Here is a 13087-nt window from a genome sequence, read left to right on the forward strand (position 1 = left end):
CCTCTTCTCCCAGCAATAGGGTGAGAGGGAATGGCCTCAAGTTGTGTTAGGGGAGGTTCAGGTTGGATACTGGGAAAAAATTTCTTCTCAGAAAGATTGGTAATGTATTGGAACAAGCTGACCAGGGAGGTGGTGAAGTTACCATCCCTGGAGTTGTTCAAGAAATGTGTAGATGTGGCACTGAGGGACATGGTTTAGTGGGCAATATTGGTGGAAGGTGGACAGTTAGACTGGATGATCTTAGATGTGTTTTTCAACCACAATGATTCTATGATATATGTCCATCCTAAAGGAGTAGGAGAAGGCTTTATAAAAGAATGGTGTGCTTTAGAAAAAGAGGTTTCATCAAGAACAGGTATAAATGAAAAGTGTGAGGAATCATAAAGAAATCGGGTGAAATGGATAATTTGGATCACATCAAAACCAAGGGAAATGGATGGCTAGATACACAAGCAAGCATGCTAAGATGTAAGTATAATAGAGGTTAAAGTCATTCTTACAAGTATCAATAAGAAATCAAAACTTGTTGTTTCAAAAGATTTAATGCACAGAGAATCTTCCAATAACTGCCACATTCTAAATCGAGTAGACACTTCAAATGGCAGCGCCAGAGCAAAAACGTATCTATTACAGGGCTGCTAATAAGCAAATGTGAGCAATATTTCTTGACAGGAGGCTGTGGGTGTTTTTTAATAAATCCACGTTAAGTAGCAAAGGGATAAAAGCTGAAACTCGAATAGCAATCCACTTCAGCTACCACTTTCTCACTTGAAGTATAGATGGATGCATTGACCCCGATTGGAAATTCTTTAAGGATAATTCTGGTTAGTAGAAGCTAATGTGAAATTAAATGTGTATACATTTGTGCATGTGTTCCTGGAAAAGGTAATGATACCATTCTGAATGCTTAACATGATCCTCACTCTGTTAATAGTGTTGCTTGTGCTCTGCAATAAACTATTATTTCTGTGCTACTTCTGTAATTACATTTAATAATCAGCTCTCACAGTCCAATAGTATTAAACGTAGGAGTCTTTTCAACAAACTATGATAAATAACTCCTTGCAGAACTGTTGTACTTGAGGAAGCTTTATGGCTCTCTTTGCAAGATTTGTCATTTTCTTAATGCTGCTTCAAAAAGCTTCTGAGCTTCGCTCCGGACCATCACTGTATTTTCCTTTCCCCCTCTCCCTGTGAGTGGAGCTGGGTAAATGAAGCTTAATGTGCCATTTCCAAGCACTGTGACACTCCTCCAGGGCTGGTTACATTTACCATTGCTGAAGTCTAAATAAGCGAGTTTTAATGAGCAGGAATGCTTGCTAATAGCCGATTCAGGTCCTTAGTAGTCCATGTTATTTAACTGTGGTGGAATTACAGTACATAAATGGTTGAATGATTAATAGATGTACCTGCTATATATTGCAGCCTAATAGTTTGTGCCATTAAAGAACTACCTTAAACATCTTCTGGTTTGGATGTGGCTAGGGAGAAAAGAACTTGCTTGTATATTTATTTCACTGCTAACATACGCCTTAAAACACTTCAATAATTTCACATCACCACCAATATTTTGTACAGTAACATGAATAAACTCATTGGAGAATGTTGGTACATGTATAATTTGGCTTCCCGAAATGGCCAGCTCAGCAGCTTTGCTCTTTGCTTAGGGCTGTCAGAAACAAATTCAGGCTGGCCTTTTAAGGTCACAAATAAAGCAGTGGATGAGATCTGATTTTCTTTCTTCTCCTGTCCCGTTAATTTTGGTCAGTGATGGAGGGACCAGCAAGCGTGATTGTATTTTTTTTTAAAACACTTCTGATCTGCGTACAGGCAGGTGGCAAGGGGGAAAAAAAAGCTAAAGCTAACAGATGAGCAACAAATGAACAAGCATGAAGAAATAATAGCATCCAACATCTGTTGCGGTTTGCACTGAGATGCTCCAGAAAATACTGCAGTATTTATGGAAATAGTATAAGGGTTGTTTTGAACTGCAGCTAATGGGACAAAGGCTGCTGGCTGGCTGGCTTGTTCCCGGAGTCCTTTCAGTACTTTCCTGTTTCATTACACGCTTCAACCTGAGACTACTGTTTTTTGGATCATGAGGAGCAAATGTGAAGTAACCAGTAGAGAAAAAGGCAGTGACTCTATCAGCAGGTGGATTAAAAGACAATGTGGGCAGATTTCTGAAGGAGATGTTGGCAGTACTGCAACACTGATGCTCTGGGTATGGAAGGGTTGTTTGCTGTACCTTCCAAATCCAGCAAAACCTCCTTTAAAGATAAGTATCTAAGAGGTAGGCAGGCTTTTTTTCCAAAGTCATCAGATACTGCCTCAGAGCTGGTTTAAGTAGCTGCAGAATTTTTTGAAGCTGCTTTCTGTTTCCGTATCTGAGCACACAGGCAGAGGAGTTTGCATCTGCCCCTGTCCCAGCACATGGCCACATCTGGCATCCCCGCTCCTATGCAGCACATCAACAAGGGCCAGCTTTGTGAGGTTTCCAAAATTAGGAAAAATCTCAGAAAGAGTGGTGAGGCATTGGCACAGGCTTCCTAGGGAGGTGGTGGAGTCATTGTCCCTGGAGGTGTTCAAGAAAAGGGTGGATGTGGCACTGAGGGACATGGTTAGTGGGCATGGTGAGGATGGGCTGATGGTTGGACTAGATGATCGTAGTAGTCTTTTCCAACCTTTATGATTCTATGATTTGATGCCCTCATTTAAGTGGAAAAACAGAGAGAGGTGGCTGCTCTCAAAATGGAAATTAGGAAGCCCCCCACAGCCTGGAAAACTGGTTTTCTTGTTGGGATTTTTGTGGTGGTGGTGGTTTTTTCTAGTAGCTGCCAATGCAGTTCCTGTAGAAACCGCATTGTAGGTGAATTGAATTCAATGAGCAAGGCTTCATAGATGTTAGTTCTTCTAAGGTGCCTATGTTTCAATATCTCACTTCATACCAAAAAACCCTCAGCTTCACAAAACTTCAGAGATTTCTGCACTGGGTAGGAACATGAATAAGTATGTGAATTCTTAATAGCTGAAATATCCAAGTTGTTCTGATTCAGTAAAGTATTTTGAGATCAGCATGAGATGCCATTTCCAAGCATGGCATCTTCTCTGGGTTACTTCTCTGAAATATGTTTAAATAAAGCTTCCAAATTCTTTGAATGGCTTCAAGTCTGTGTTTATTAGTGACAACACAGAACATCAGGATATCCCAAAGTTTTGAGCTGCTAGCATGCGTAATTCAGGGAGGCAGGGTGGGGTGAGGGCATTCAGTGGAAAACAGTTGTTAGGGTGTGTTTTTCTTTTTTGTCATTCTTCATTAAACTGAAAAGATCAACATCTTACCCAACCAACTGCAGCTGACTGATAGAAGCCACTTTGGGAGATGTCACATTGAACGGTTTCCCACACCCTACACAAATATGAATATGTCTTAAATATCAGAAGGTATTTACAGCAGCCCTGTACAACTAAGGGAAGAATCTAGGCCATCTCTGTCTATCATTGTCAAATAATTGAGAAATGAACAATTTCACAAATTCATAAATAATTTGTGTCTTTCTTTATATGCCTCATGCATCCTTGTGTTCATATGACTTCTGTAGAATTAACATCCTTAAGTTTTACATCTGTACAGTTGAGTATGACTGCAAATTAATGCTGAGATTTCAGGCACAATTCCCCTCCCTTTCTCTTTGTACAGTGGATATGAGGTGGTGGCCAACTATAACACCACAACCAGTGGAAGCGGTGACATGAACTACATGTCAGCCAAATGCCCAGCCAGGTCATATATTAACTTTAATGAGCATACAGGGAGGACCATATGCTGTTTAATATGGTCTTTTTTTCTCATTTTATTAGGAGAGAAGGTATGCTTCTCCCATTGAGTTCTTACAGCTCCCTGGGGCAGGAGGAGCCTGTGCATCTCTTCTTTCCTTCCCATGCTATCAGGGTGAGGATGTAGGAGACGGTACCACAGAAGATTTCTCATCTGTGTTCCTCCTGCTGCTTACCATGCCCCAGAGAGCCAAATTCTGCACCCCTGGTGCCTCCTCCCTTCATTTCCATGTCATTAACTTTCAAAATGCAGCACTTCCCTGAGAAAACACACAGCAGCAGCAGTCCCTGTGCTGCAACAGAGATGTACACATCCACAACAGCAGGAGCTGACCTTGGAACAAAACACCAGAATAGGATCTTTCTTCTCTCTACCCTGGCATTTTTCCCCTCATGTCCATGAATAAATTGCATCCTTTCTGCATCCCTGTCTATGACATGAACATGCTGCTCATGTTGTAGATCTATTACCTTGTAGTTTTTATCTTACTTTTAAACACCAGGGAAGAAGTCATGAGAGAGAGGCCCTTTCATCTGATGCCCTTGCTGGGTATTTGGCCAAGAGGCCAATCTTGACCTGGGATTTATAATGTTGTAAGGAGTGAGAATTTGACCTGAATTATGCTTTAGTGTCTAAGTTATAAGATTGCTGAATTCATAGATGTTTGTGGGGGATGTTAAAGTGAAACTTAAATCTTTATGAAATACAGAAAATAGTCACAACGAAGAGGGCATGTGTGATCTAAGGTATTATTTATATATTGGATGCCCTCTGGAGTTCCATCATTTTGATGGCAGGCTCTTATCAGTAAATACACAGAGCTTTCTATCCTTTTTACCTAAGGAGGAATGAAAAATTCAGAAATAGCGAATTTAGAATAGTGGAAAATGCAGCCTTTAAATGGGAGGAAAGCAACAAGCATGTTTGCTCGTGTCCTTTATCTCTCTCAGCTAATCTTGCAGAATGTCAGCTTGTATAGAAATAGATTTTTACATATGAACTTGTTACATCACTTCCTAAAAAAAGAGTATTTAGCTTGTACTTAAATAGCACATTCAGAGACTGTTTATGCAGTATTTCTGCTGCAAATGTGTGATACTTCTTAACTAGCTAAACTCTATATGAAGTCTTAAAACTCAATGTACTTATTTGCTGTATGTCACGTAAAAGAGCAACATACTCTCTTTTTTGAAGATTTTGTTTTATTTTTTAATATGAAGCTATTTTCTACCATTATAATCTTTGCTGGTTACAAGGTACAGTTCTAAAAATAAAATTAAAAAATTTAATAAAAAGATATATATTCTAAAAGCTCATGAGGCAGAGAAAGCAACGCAATCCATCCAATTTGACATAACAAAACCAGAGTTCAGGAGAACATCTAACATGTTCTATCCAAACAGAGCTTGTTTATTTTGATGCACTCCAACAAACCCAAGAAACGATCCAATTTAAGATGAGTGAAATATCTTGTGTCTCATAATGGTATTTCAATAGGCACTATTAATTCTTCCAAGTCAACTTGGACACAGTGCCCCATGTGATTTGGAGAAGAGCGGAGACAACAATGTGCCTTTGGAGATGCCATTTTTCAGCTGAAATGTGAAATCAATGTCCTGACCACTTGTGGTCATTAAAAATCCCATGGCAGTTTTCTGTAAGAGTAGAGGCATTGACTCCCAAGTCTTGGTGAAATTCCAGCTAAGTAATTATATTCCTCCTGATACAAGTTTCCTTTTAAAGCTAATTTAATGTTCCTCTTCAGCTGTTCTCCCCTGCTTTAAGTGGAAAATCTTTCATTTCCCTTTGTAAACTTTTCTTTAGTTCTGCTTTATACTGACAATTAGTAGCCGTCTTTTCTCTTGCTGCACCACTGATGCATGTCTGAACAGCAGCAGTATGCATGCAAACAGGTACACATGCAATTTTAAATGTTCTTTATTGACGGTCTGGTTAAAAGCCATTGAAATTAATGGGATGCATCCTTTTGAGCTGGTGGTCACAGAATTCATCAACACTACAACTGAGTGGAATCACTCAGCTGTACAGCTGATGTCCTTCTTTGGACATGCTAAAGGGTTTAGTAAAGGGTTGAAAGTTTCCCCCAAGACAGAAATATCAAATGATCTTTGTTGGGTTGCACTGGTTTTTTTCTTTGTATTTTGAGCTTCACAGAAAGTGAGTATAAGTGGCAAGAAATAACTGCTGCCACTCATACCAGGGAATAAAATGTCCTGTGGTCTCTTGTTCTGAAGAAGACAGGGCCTTCAAACAGTGACTACTGCCTCAGATGCTTAAGACCATGACCATGGAACATGGACGTTTCCCTTCACAAATTGGAAGACTCCTGTATTCTGCATTTGGGAGTCTTCTGTTTGCATTTGCTCTGCTTTCTTAATAGCACACCATACAGATCGCTTCTTCAGCTTTGCTCTTATCCTTATGTCCCTATCCTCGTATGCCTCATGTGCTGTAGGCGGGCTTTATCTGCTCTTCAGAGTGTGAGATGTTGAAGGAAGAACACTGACACGATAGCTGAGATGTGTTGCTGGTTTCTTTTCGCATCTTCACCAGCACCCTGATACATTGCTTGGCTTGAATCTATATGCTTTTCTTTTCAGAAGAAAAATCATTCTCGATAGAGGCGTAAGACTTTCCAAATCACTGAGGGCCGTGATCCTGAAGAAGCAAAAATTGTTTCTAAGCGTAGTACTGACTCACAGGAGTTGAACTGAGTGTTTGCTAAATTTCCTGGCATGCATCTAGCAGGATACATTAAAGATTACTCCTGCCCTGCCTCTTGTGCCTCAGTTTACATCTCGGCTGAAGCAGATCATAAAGCATTATATCAGACAAAAACGTTCCACTGTTAAAACCTCAAAGCTGTGTTGTGCTAAACCCTGCACGTAGGTGGGTAACAACAGCTGCCAGTCAGCCTCTGAGAGAAGAGCACCATATGATTTCTCAGCGAACAAAGCATTTAATACAAACACCACACTTTCCAAATATTCTGAAGAGTTCTCCTGAGCAACTTTCTCTAAACAAGACCATTAGGCAGCAAAGTCTGTTTGCTCATCTTTATGCAGATCTTCCCACTTCCACTTCAGTATAAGGTTTTGACTAAAATATTTATACTTCTCTGCTTTGGTACACATCCCACTCAGATCCTATGGGAAGGATTTTTCAGCCTGTGGAGAGAAATGGCAAAATATGAGTGTAGGGTGGTATTTGGTTTGCCCACCCTGGCTTTTGAGATTAACTATGTAGCTCTCTCTGGAGGCTGCAGAGCTTCTTCAGTAGATCAAAGAGCCTTGCAGATCTAGAGAACAGTTTGAAAATGTTCAGTTTGACTTCAGGAAGGCCACAGTTTACAGGTTACAGGGCAGCATTTTGAGGCATAGACCTCCCACCTGGCATCCTCCTGGCTTCAACACCTTCCATCGGTGGACCATCCTGCCCCAGATCTGTCCTTCATAGCTGAATGCAAAATACGTGGAAATTGTAAATGACCTTCCTGGAAATTCTGTGACTGTAATGTCACAGAACTTCTACCTAACACCTTTTCCAGGCTCCTTAGCCTTGTCCTCTTCTGTCCTTAGCACTGTTGTGCATTAGCTCATCCCATTTGCATTGGCACTGATTTCAGTGGGATTTGGGGCATTCCGGATGAAGCATTTAGGCTTATGCCTTCACTCTTTTTCAAGGTTGTCCTTGTATATCATAGGCAGCACATGAAAATACATGGTCTTATATTCATTGTCCTTTTGAGTGTAATCTTTCTGTTTTTATCAAGATTTTTTTTCACTTGTGTTTATTTTATGTGTCATTTGGGAGTAGCAGGAATCTGAAATTTTGTTGTATAAGTCTAGCTTCAGTTTCTTGAAATACTGCAGAACGAGTACCCGTTATCTTTAAATAAACTTTAAGGGTATTCTTGATGAGTAATTTGCTCCATAAGATTTTCCTTTTTAAACTCCCATGAAATATATTTATAGAACAGTGCTGCTATTCCTGATATTTATAGCACACTCACAGTGGACATTAACCATCTTCACCAGTCAGTGTGCTATTTATTTCCAGGATCATTATGTTTGTTTTCTAGGAAAATAATATTTTTAGCTTATTATTCTGAAGTTTTTGGTTGGTTGATTGGTTGTTTTTTTTTATGTCTTAAATGATGATGAGTTGATGAGAAACCGAAAACTGAATACCTGGGAAGTAATCAGGCCTCTTCTCTTTTATGTGCAAGTTACAGTTTTGAGTTTGATCTGTATTTCAAAAATCGTTACCTTACACATTTTTGCTTAAAGTTGGAATTTGATCTGCCCAAATGTGAAATTGGCAACACAATTAATTACATTAAAAATGTATATGCTAAAGGCCTGCAACATCTGTGTTTAAGATTCTGGTCACATTCAGATATTTTACCAGAGTATTGACTATTGCATAATTATTTTCAGAAGGCTGGCATCTCTTGCAGAGTGGGTTATTTAACAAAAATGAAAATCTTTAGAAATTTAGATGCACCAATCACTCACTGCTCTGCTCAGAAGCTGGCAATGCAATTTCAGTTTAACATCCTCTTTTGAACATGAATTCTTCTGCTTCTTGCTGCTACCTCTGATTTGCCTGGTTGTCTTTTTAAGCTGGATGACCGTCTGCTATTTTATAAACTGTGGTCCCATTCCCTAAAGCAATAACGTTTGTGCCTGTTACAGAGCAATAGTAGGTGGCTAAGAGCTAGGGAGTCACTTTAGAGGAAGAAACAAAGAAATGCTCAGCCTCATTTTTTAGTACAAAAAAGCATTTGAATGAAAGGAGATGGTGACTGTGATTAGAGGTGGAAGGGAAAAATTTCCTGAATGTTGGAACCATTTAGTGATCAAGTTCATTGATAGCTTGCAGAAAACTCTTTGAATATATAAATTATAAGTAGAGCTTGGAGAATAAAGTGATACCAATATGCATGAAGGTTTAATGACACTAACATGCCTAACAGCTGCAGTAAATTTCCCCATAGAAACCAAATCTGTATTGCTCCTCTCTAATTTTATGTTTTTATCTCTTTCCATTCTCTTCCTCTTTCTCCTTTCTCTCACCTTTGATGCCATTTACATCACGGACTTTGCTCATCACTAGTACCTGCTAAGAGCTTACCTGGCTGCACCTGCTGGGTGGGAGCCGGCACTTCTCAAAGGGCTTATGTATGTGTTGGTCTGCTGCTGAATGAAGCATGCAAGAAATTGGTGTAGACTGTATTTTATTCTGTATTTTATTCTCTGCTTATTCCTCTTTGCATTCAGTGAGCACTTTTCTGATCTGTACTTCTTGAAGCAAAAATCTAGCATGTTTAAGGAACCTTCTGTGACCACTGAACTGCACAGCTGAGACGCAACAAAAAGGTGTTAGGTAATGGTCTCAAATTGTGCCAGGGGAGGTTTAAATTGGATGTCAAGAAGAATTTCTTCATGTAGAGAGTGGTCAAATGTTGGAACAAGCTGCCCAGGGAGGTGGTCAAGTCCCCATCCCTGGAGGCATTTAACAGATGTGTGGATGTGGCACTAAGGGACATGGCTTAGTCATGGGACATGGTAGGTCAGGTTGATGGCTGGACATGATGATTTTGAAGATTTTTTTCCAACCCAGATGATTCCATGATTTTATGATTCTGAGTTAAGAGGGATGACAAGGACATTGGTGGTAGATCTGTAGTGTATCTGTAATGATAATATATTCAATTGTGCTTTAATATGGCACACCGGTTACAGTAGCTCACTTTTGATATCTCACACCCACAAAGTAGATTCAAACAAGTACACTGGATCAAAAACACACATTTGGAAAGTAACTGTTGCCTAAAACCCAAGATAAGAGGGTCAAACGTAAGTGCAGCATTTTCTCAGGGCATGACATCATCATGAATACATCTAATGCCTTGTCTAATGCTGCAGAACTGAAAAAGGGAACTTTTTCCACTGGAAAATTGGCCCAGTGCTGCATTTTAGCTATGTAGGATATCACGCAGTGCTGGCATTTGAAGGAGTGATAATTTTATGCTTAAAAATGAGTAATTGAGCTATTGAGAATTTTATTCTGAGGAAGTCCTTAGATCACACACACCATCATCTGTTTTTCACATTCTTGTGTATATGATCATGTAGACTTTGCATCCATCAGTGACGCATTTGCATATAAAATTGTGTGTGTGCCTGCACTCCTATAAAATACAAGTGGTATAAAAATGTTTTAACAAATTATAGCTGTTTTAAAGAGAAATTAATTTTTCCTCACTTTGTGTCTTTCAGAGAGACTGCCACAGATTTATCTGGAGCATTACCAAGGTAAGCCAGTGGCTCTAAACTGACTCTGGGTATCAGTGTCTGGAAGCTGCTAGAAGGCCATATGACCTTTTGGGACCGTGACCATTTTCCTACAGAAAACTGATGGGATGTTGAGAACTGGGGATGTAGGGAGGAGAAGGAAAGATGACTGTGAAATACGGGAGTGAACGTACTCCATAGCCTACAACAGGTCGGAGTTTTTTCAAGGCTTAGCACAGTTGTGTTCCTGAGAAATAGAAACCCCAGCTGTGGTCCTCTGCCAGCTGTGTAATGATACCCACTGCAGGTGGTTTGCCTTTTGCTTTAAATTTCACCTGAGGGAAGAGGGGAGGGAAACTTGGAGGCTGGGGAGAAAAAAACACTGTGATCTTAAGGCATTTTCATTTGGAAAGCAGAAAAGCTTAGTTCAAATTCTTCTGTGCTGGGAAAGCTTTTCATAAAATAATAGAACTAGACAGGACTCCTAGGCTGCAGTAGAGGTGTTTGAAGAGAGGCTTGCCTACATATTGTCAAAGGATGCATTAAAATGCTGTTATCATGCAGATAGAGAAAAGGATGGAGAGAAGGGGAAAAAATCTGATATGGTAACCTGTCACATAATAGAAATGCCTAGTGAGCTAAAAAGTGGTGGTCTCATGTCTCTTGCCTCTTCTGCCATCAGTTTTGCTCTGTGTAGTTTGGGGGTGTTTAATGAAGTAATGGCTTGGGGTGTTTTTTGTATCTTTTGATTAGCAGCAATATTGTAGTTCATACAATAGGTAATGTTAAAGGAATAATTCAACACAAAAATCAGTTTCCTTTAAGCATGGTAATACACGTGAGTTATTTCTGCTTCAAAGGCAGAGAAAAATCATCTACCTTTATGGGATTCAATGTTTCATTAGTTGACTCATCTGTATTGATAAGCTGCATAAATGCAGACTTCCATGGAATGGGATGTTTTTTCCACCCCTCTGTAATGTATCACTTTGTTTTGTAGGTTCAAAATATCAGTTGTTCATTCATCAGTTGTTCATAGGTTCTTTTTATGACTTACCATCATTTGATTGTTCAAGCAGTTACAATGGTCAAGTTTCACCAAGGATGTGAAGGGCTGCCCAATGACCAGGCCTATTTAACACAGGATTTTATTCTTCCATATAAAAGAATCACAATTCTTCATATAGAAAGAAAAAAAAAAGGAAATAGAGATTCAATGGAGTAGCTGTCTCCTTGATCTGGAATGTCTTTTATTGGCTTTAGTGTTAAAATATTTCCAGTTTGCCTGCATGCTCCTAATTGGTTAGGTATTATATGACTAATATACTGGAAACACACAGTCGTTGCACTGCTGAAATGAATTCCACTTTAAATTAAAGTTAAAATGAGAGATCCAGGTGCTTGAATAAACATCCAGTTTCATACTTGCCATTAATGATTGCCTAAATGTGTTTTTTGAGTTATTACCACAAGCCTTTAATTTCAACCATGGCAAGATGTCGCAAGTAAAAATCAGATTATACAAACAATGTGCAGAAGGCAATGTAATTATGTTATAAATATTAAAACCAATGATCTTGTCTAGATTTTAAACAAATGTTTGTGGCTGCATGCAGACTGGCTGGTCCTCAGCTTTCTCTGGGCTTCACCTGTTCCTGCATTTTTCTAAGCAAGAGGTTCCTTGGGGCTTTTAATCTTCTGTTTTCATGTATTAATCTAATACTTTATGTTCTTCATTCAAACATTAAGTGAACCATTTTGCTGTTATTAATTCATAAGTGTGAAACAGTCTGATTTCCTCACCACCAGCGCATCCTTTCCCACCCCCGACTCTGGAACTACTTTATATCGTGTATCATGACACGGAATGATAGATTTAATAAACATGGTGGTGATGGGTTGATGGTTGGACTAGGTGATCTTTATGGTCTTTTCCAACCTTAATGAGTCTATGAAAATCTTAATTTCATTTCAAGGTGCAACAAGTAATAACCACTTTCCCATAGTTATTCTGCTAGTTGTGTTTGATCCAATGGGGCAGAAAAAACACTCATTATTTCTAGAAATCCAGCTTCCATTTATGCAGCGAAACACAATGCTTTTTCTCAGAGCAGTAATGTTTTGTGGATATATTTGTTCCCAGATTGATCCAACACACTTCAAACAGCTTTAAAACTGGTGATAAGATCTTCATTGCAAGCCATGTGTGAGTCTGTGCTTGAATTTTGTCTGGCTATCAGAAGGATTTAGGCACTGGTGGCATTAATTAGTTGCTACTATTAAAAAAGCCAACAAACAAAAACCCTGGCAAAACTAAACTTCTGAATTTTACATAGTTGAATTACTGGAGAGAAGTTGGGATTTTTTTTCCCAGAAAGCGATATAAATAATAAGAATTTACAAGGAAGAAGAATATTTCCTCTTCTATAGTAATCAAGATAGGCTCCTAATGTGCCTATAACAAAGTGTCTGTGTAAATGGTGGCTTTTTAATGTAGTCATTTTCCACCAAATACTGCTTCTTGGTTTCTAATGATTATATTAAAGAGGAAGAAAAAATTACCTTACTTTTTGCTACTGAAGAATGTGTTTCATTCATAGAAAGAAGAGGGAAATCTGAGTTAGTGGACATCATTTATAAGGAAACTTAATAGATTAACTTTGCCTGTAGAAAGATACAAGAATATTCTGTACGATGATATTGTGTCAGTTCTAATTTACCAGTTATTTCTGATGATCTGGGGAAGCTTTGAGAAGGAATTGGAAATTTCAACTTAAAATATGATGAAGAAGCTTTACCATTTTTATATTAAATGACATTATTATGTCTGTGAATGTATATTGTTTTTTCGAAGAAAGGATTTCTGTGTGCAACAGCACATCAAAGAAAGGATCTTCACAAGGAAAACTTTATAATAATATTAAGTTGT

At 38.8% G+C, this 13087-nt stretch overlaps 1 protein-coding gene across 1 annotated transcript in view; it reads left to right on the top strand.

Moving 5' to 3' along the window:
• CELF2 (CUGBP Elav-like family member 2) overlaps nucleotides 1–13087 on the top strand; it is a gene marked incomplete at its 5' end in the record, with an annotated part of 370631 nt that overhangs the window by 59436 nt on the left and 298108 nt on the right. The window contains 1 exon segment of the mRNA XM_021384356.1: nucleotides 10144–10179. Within this exon segment, the coding sequence (XP_021240031.1) occupies nucleotides 10144–10179 (36 nt within the window).

Source organism: Numida meleagris, chromosome 1, assembly GCF_002078875.1.
Source record: "Numida meleagris isolate 19003 breed g44 Domestic line chromosome 1, NumMel1.0, whole genome shotgun sequence".
Lineage (NCBI taxonomy): Eukaryota > Metazoa > Chordata > Aves > Galliformes > Numididae > Numida > Numida meleagris.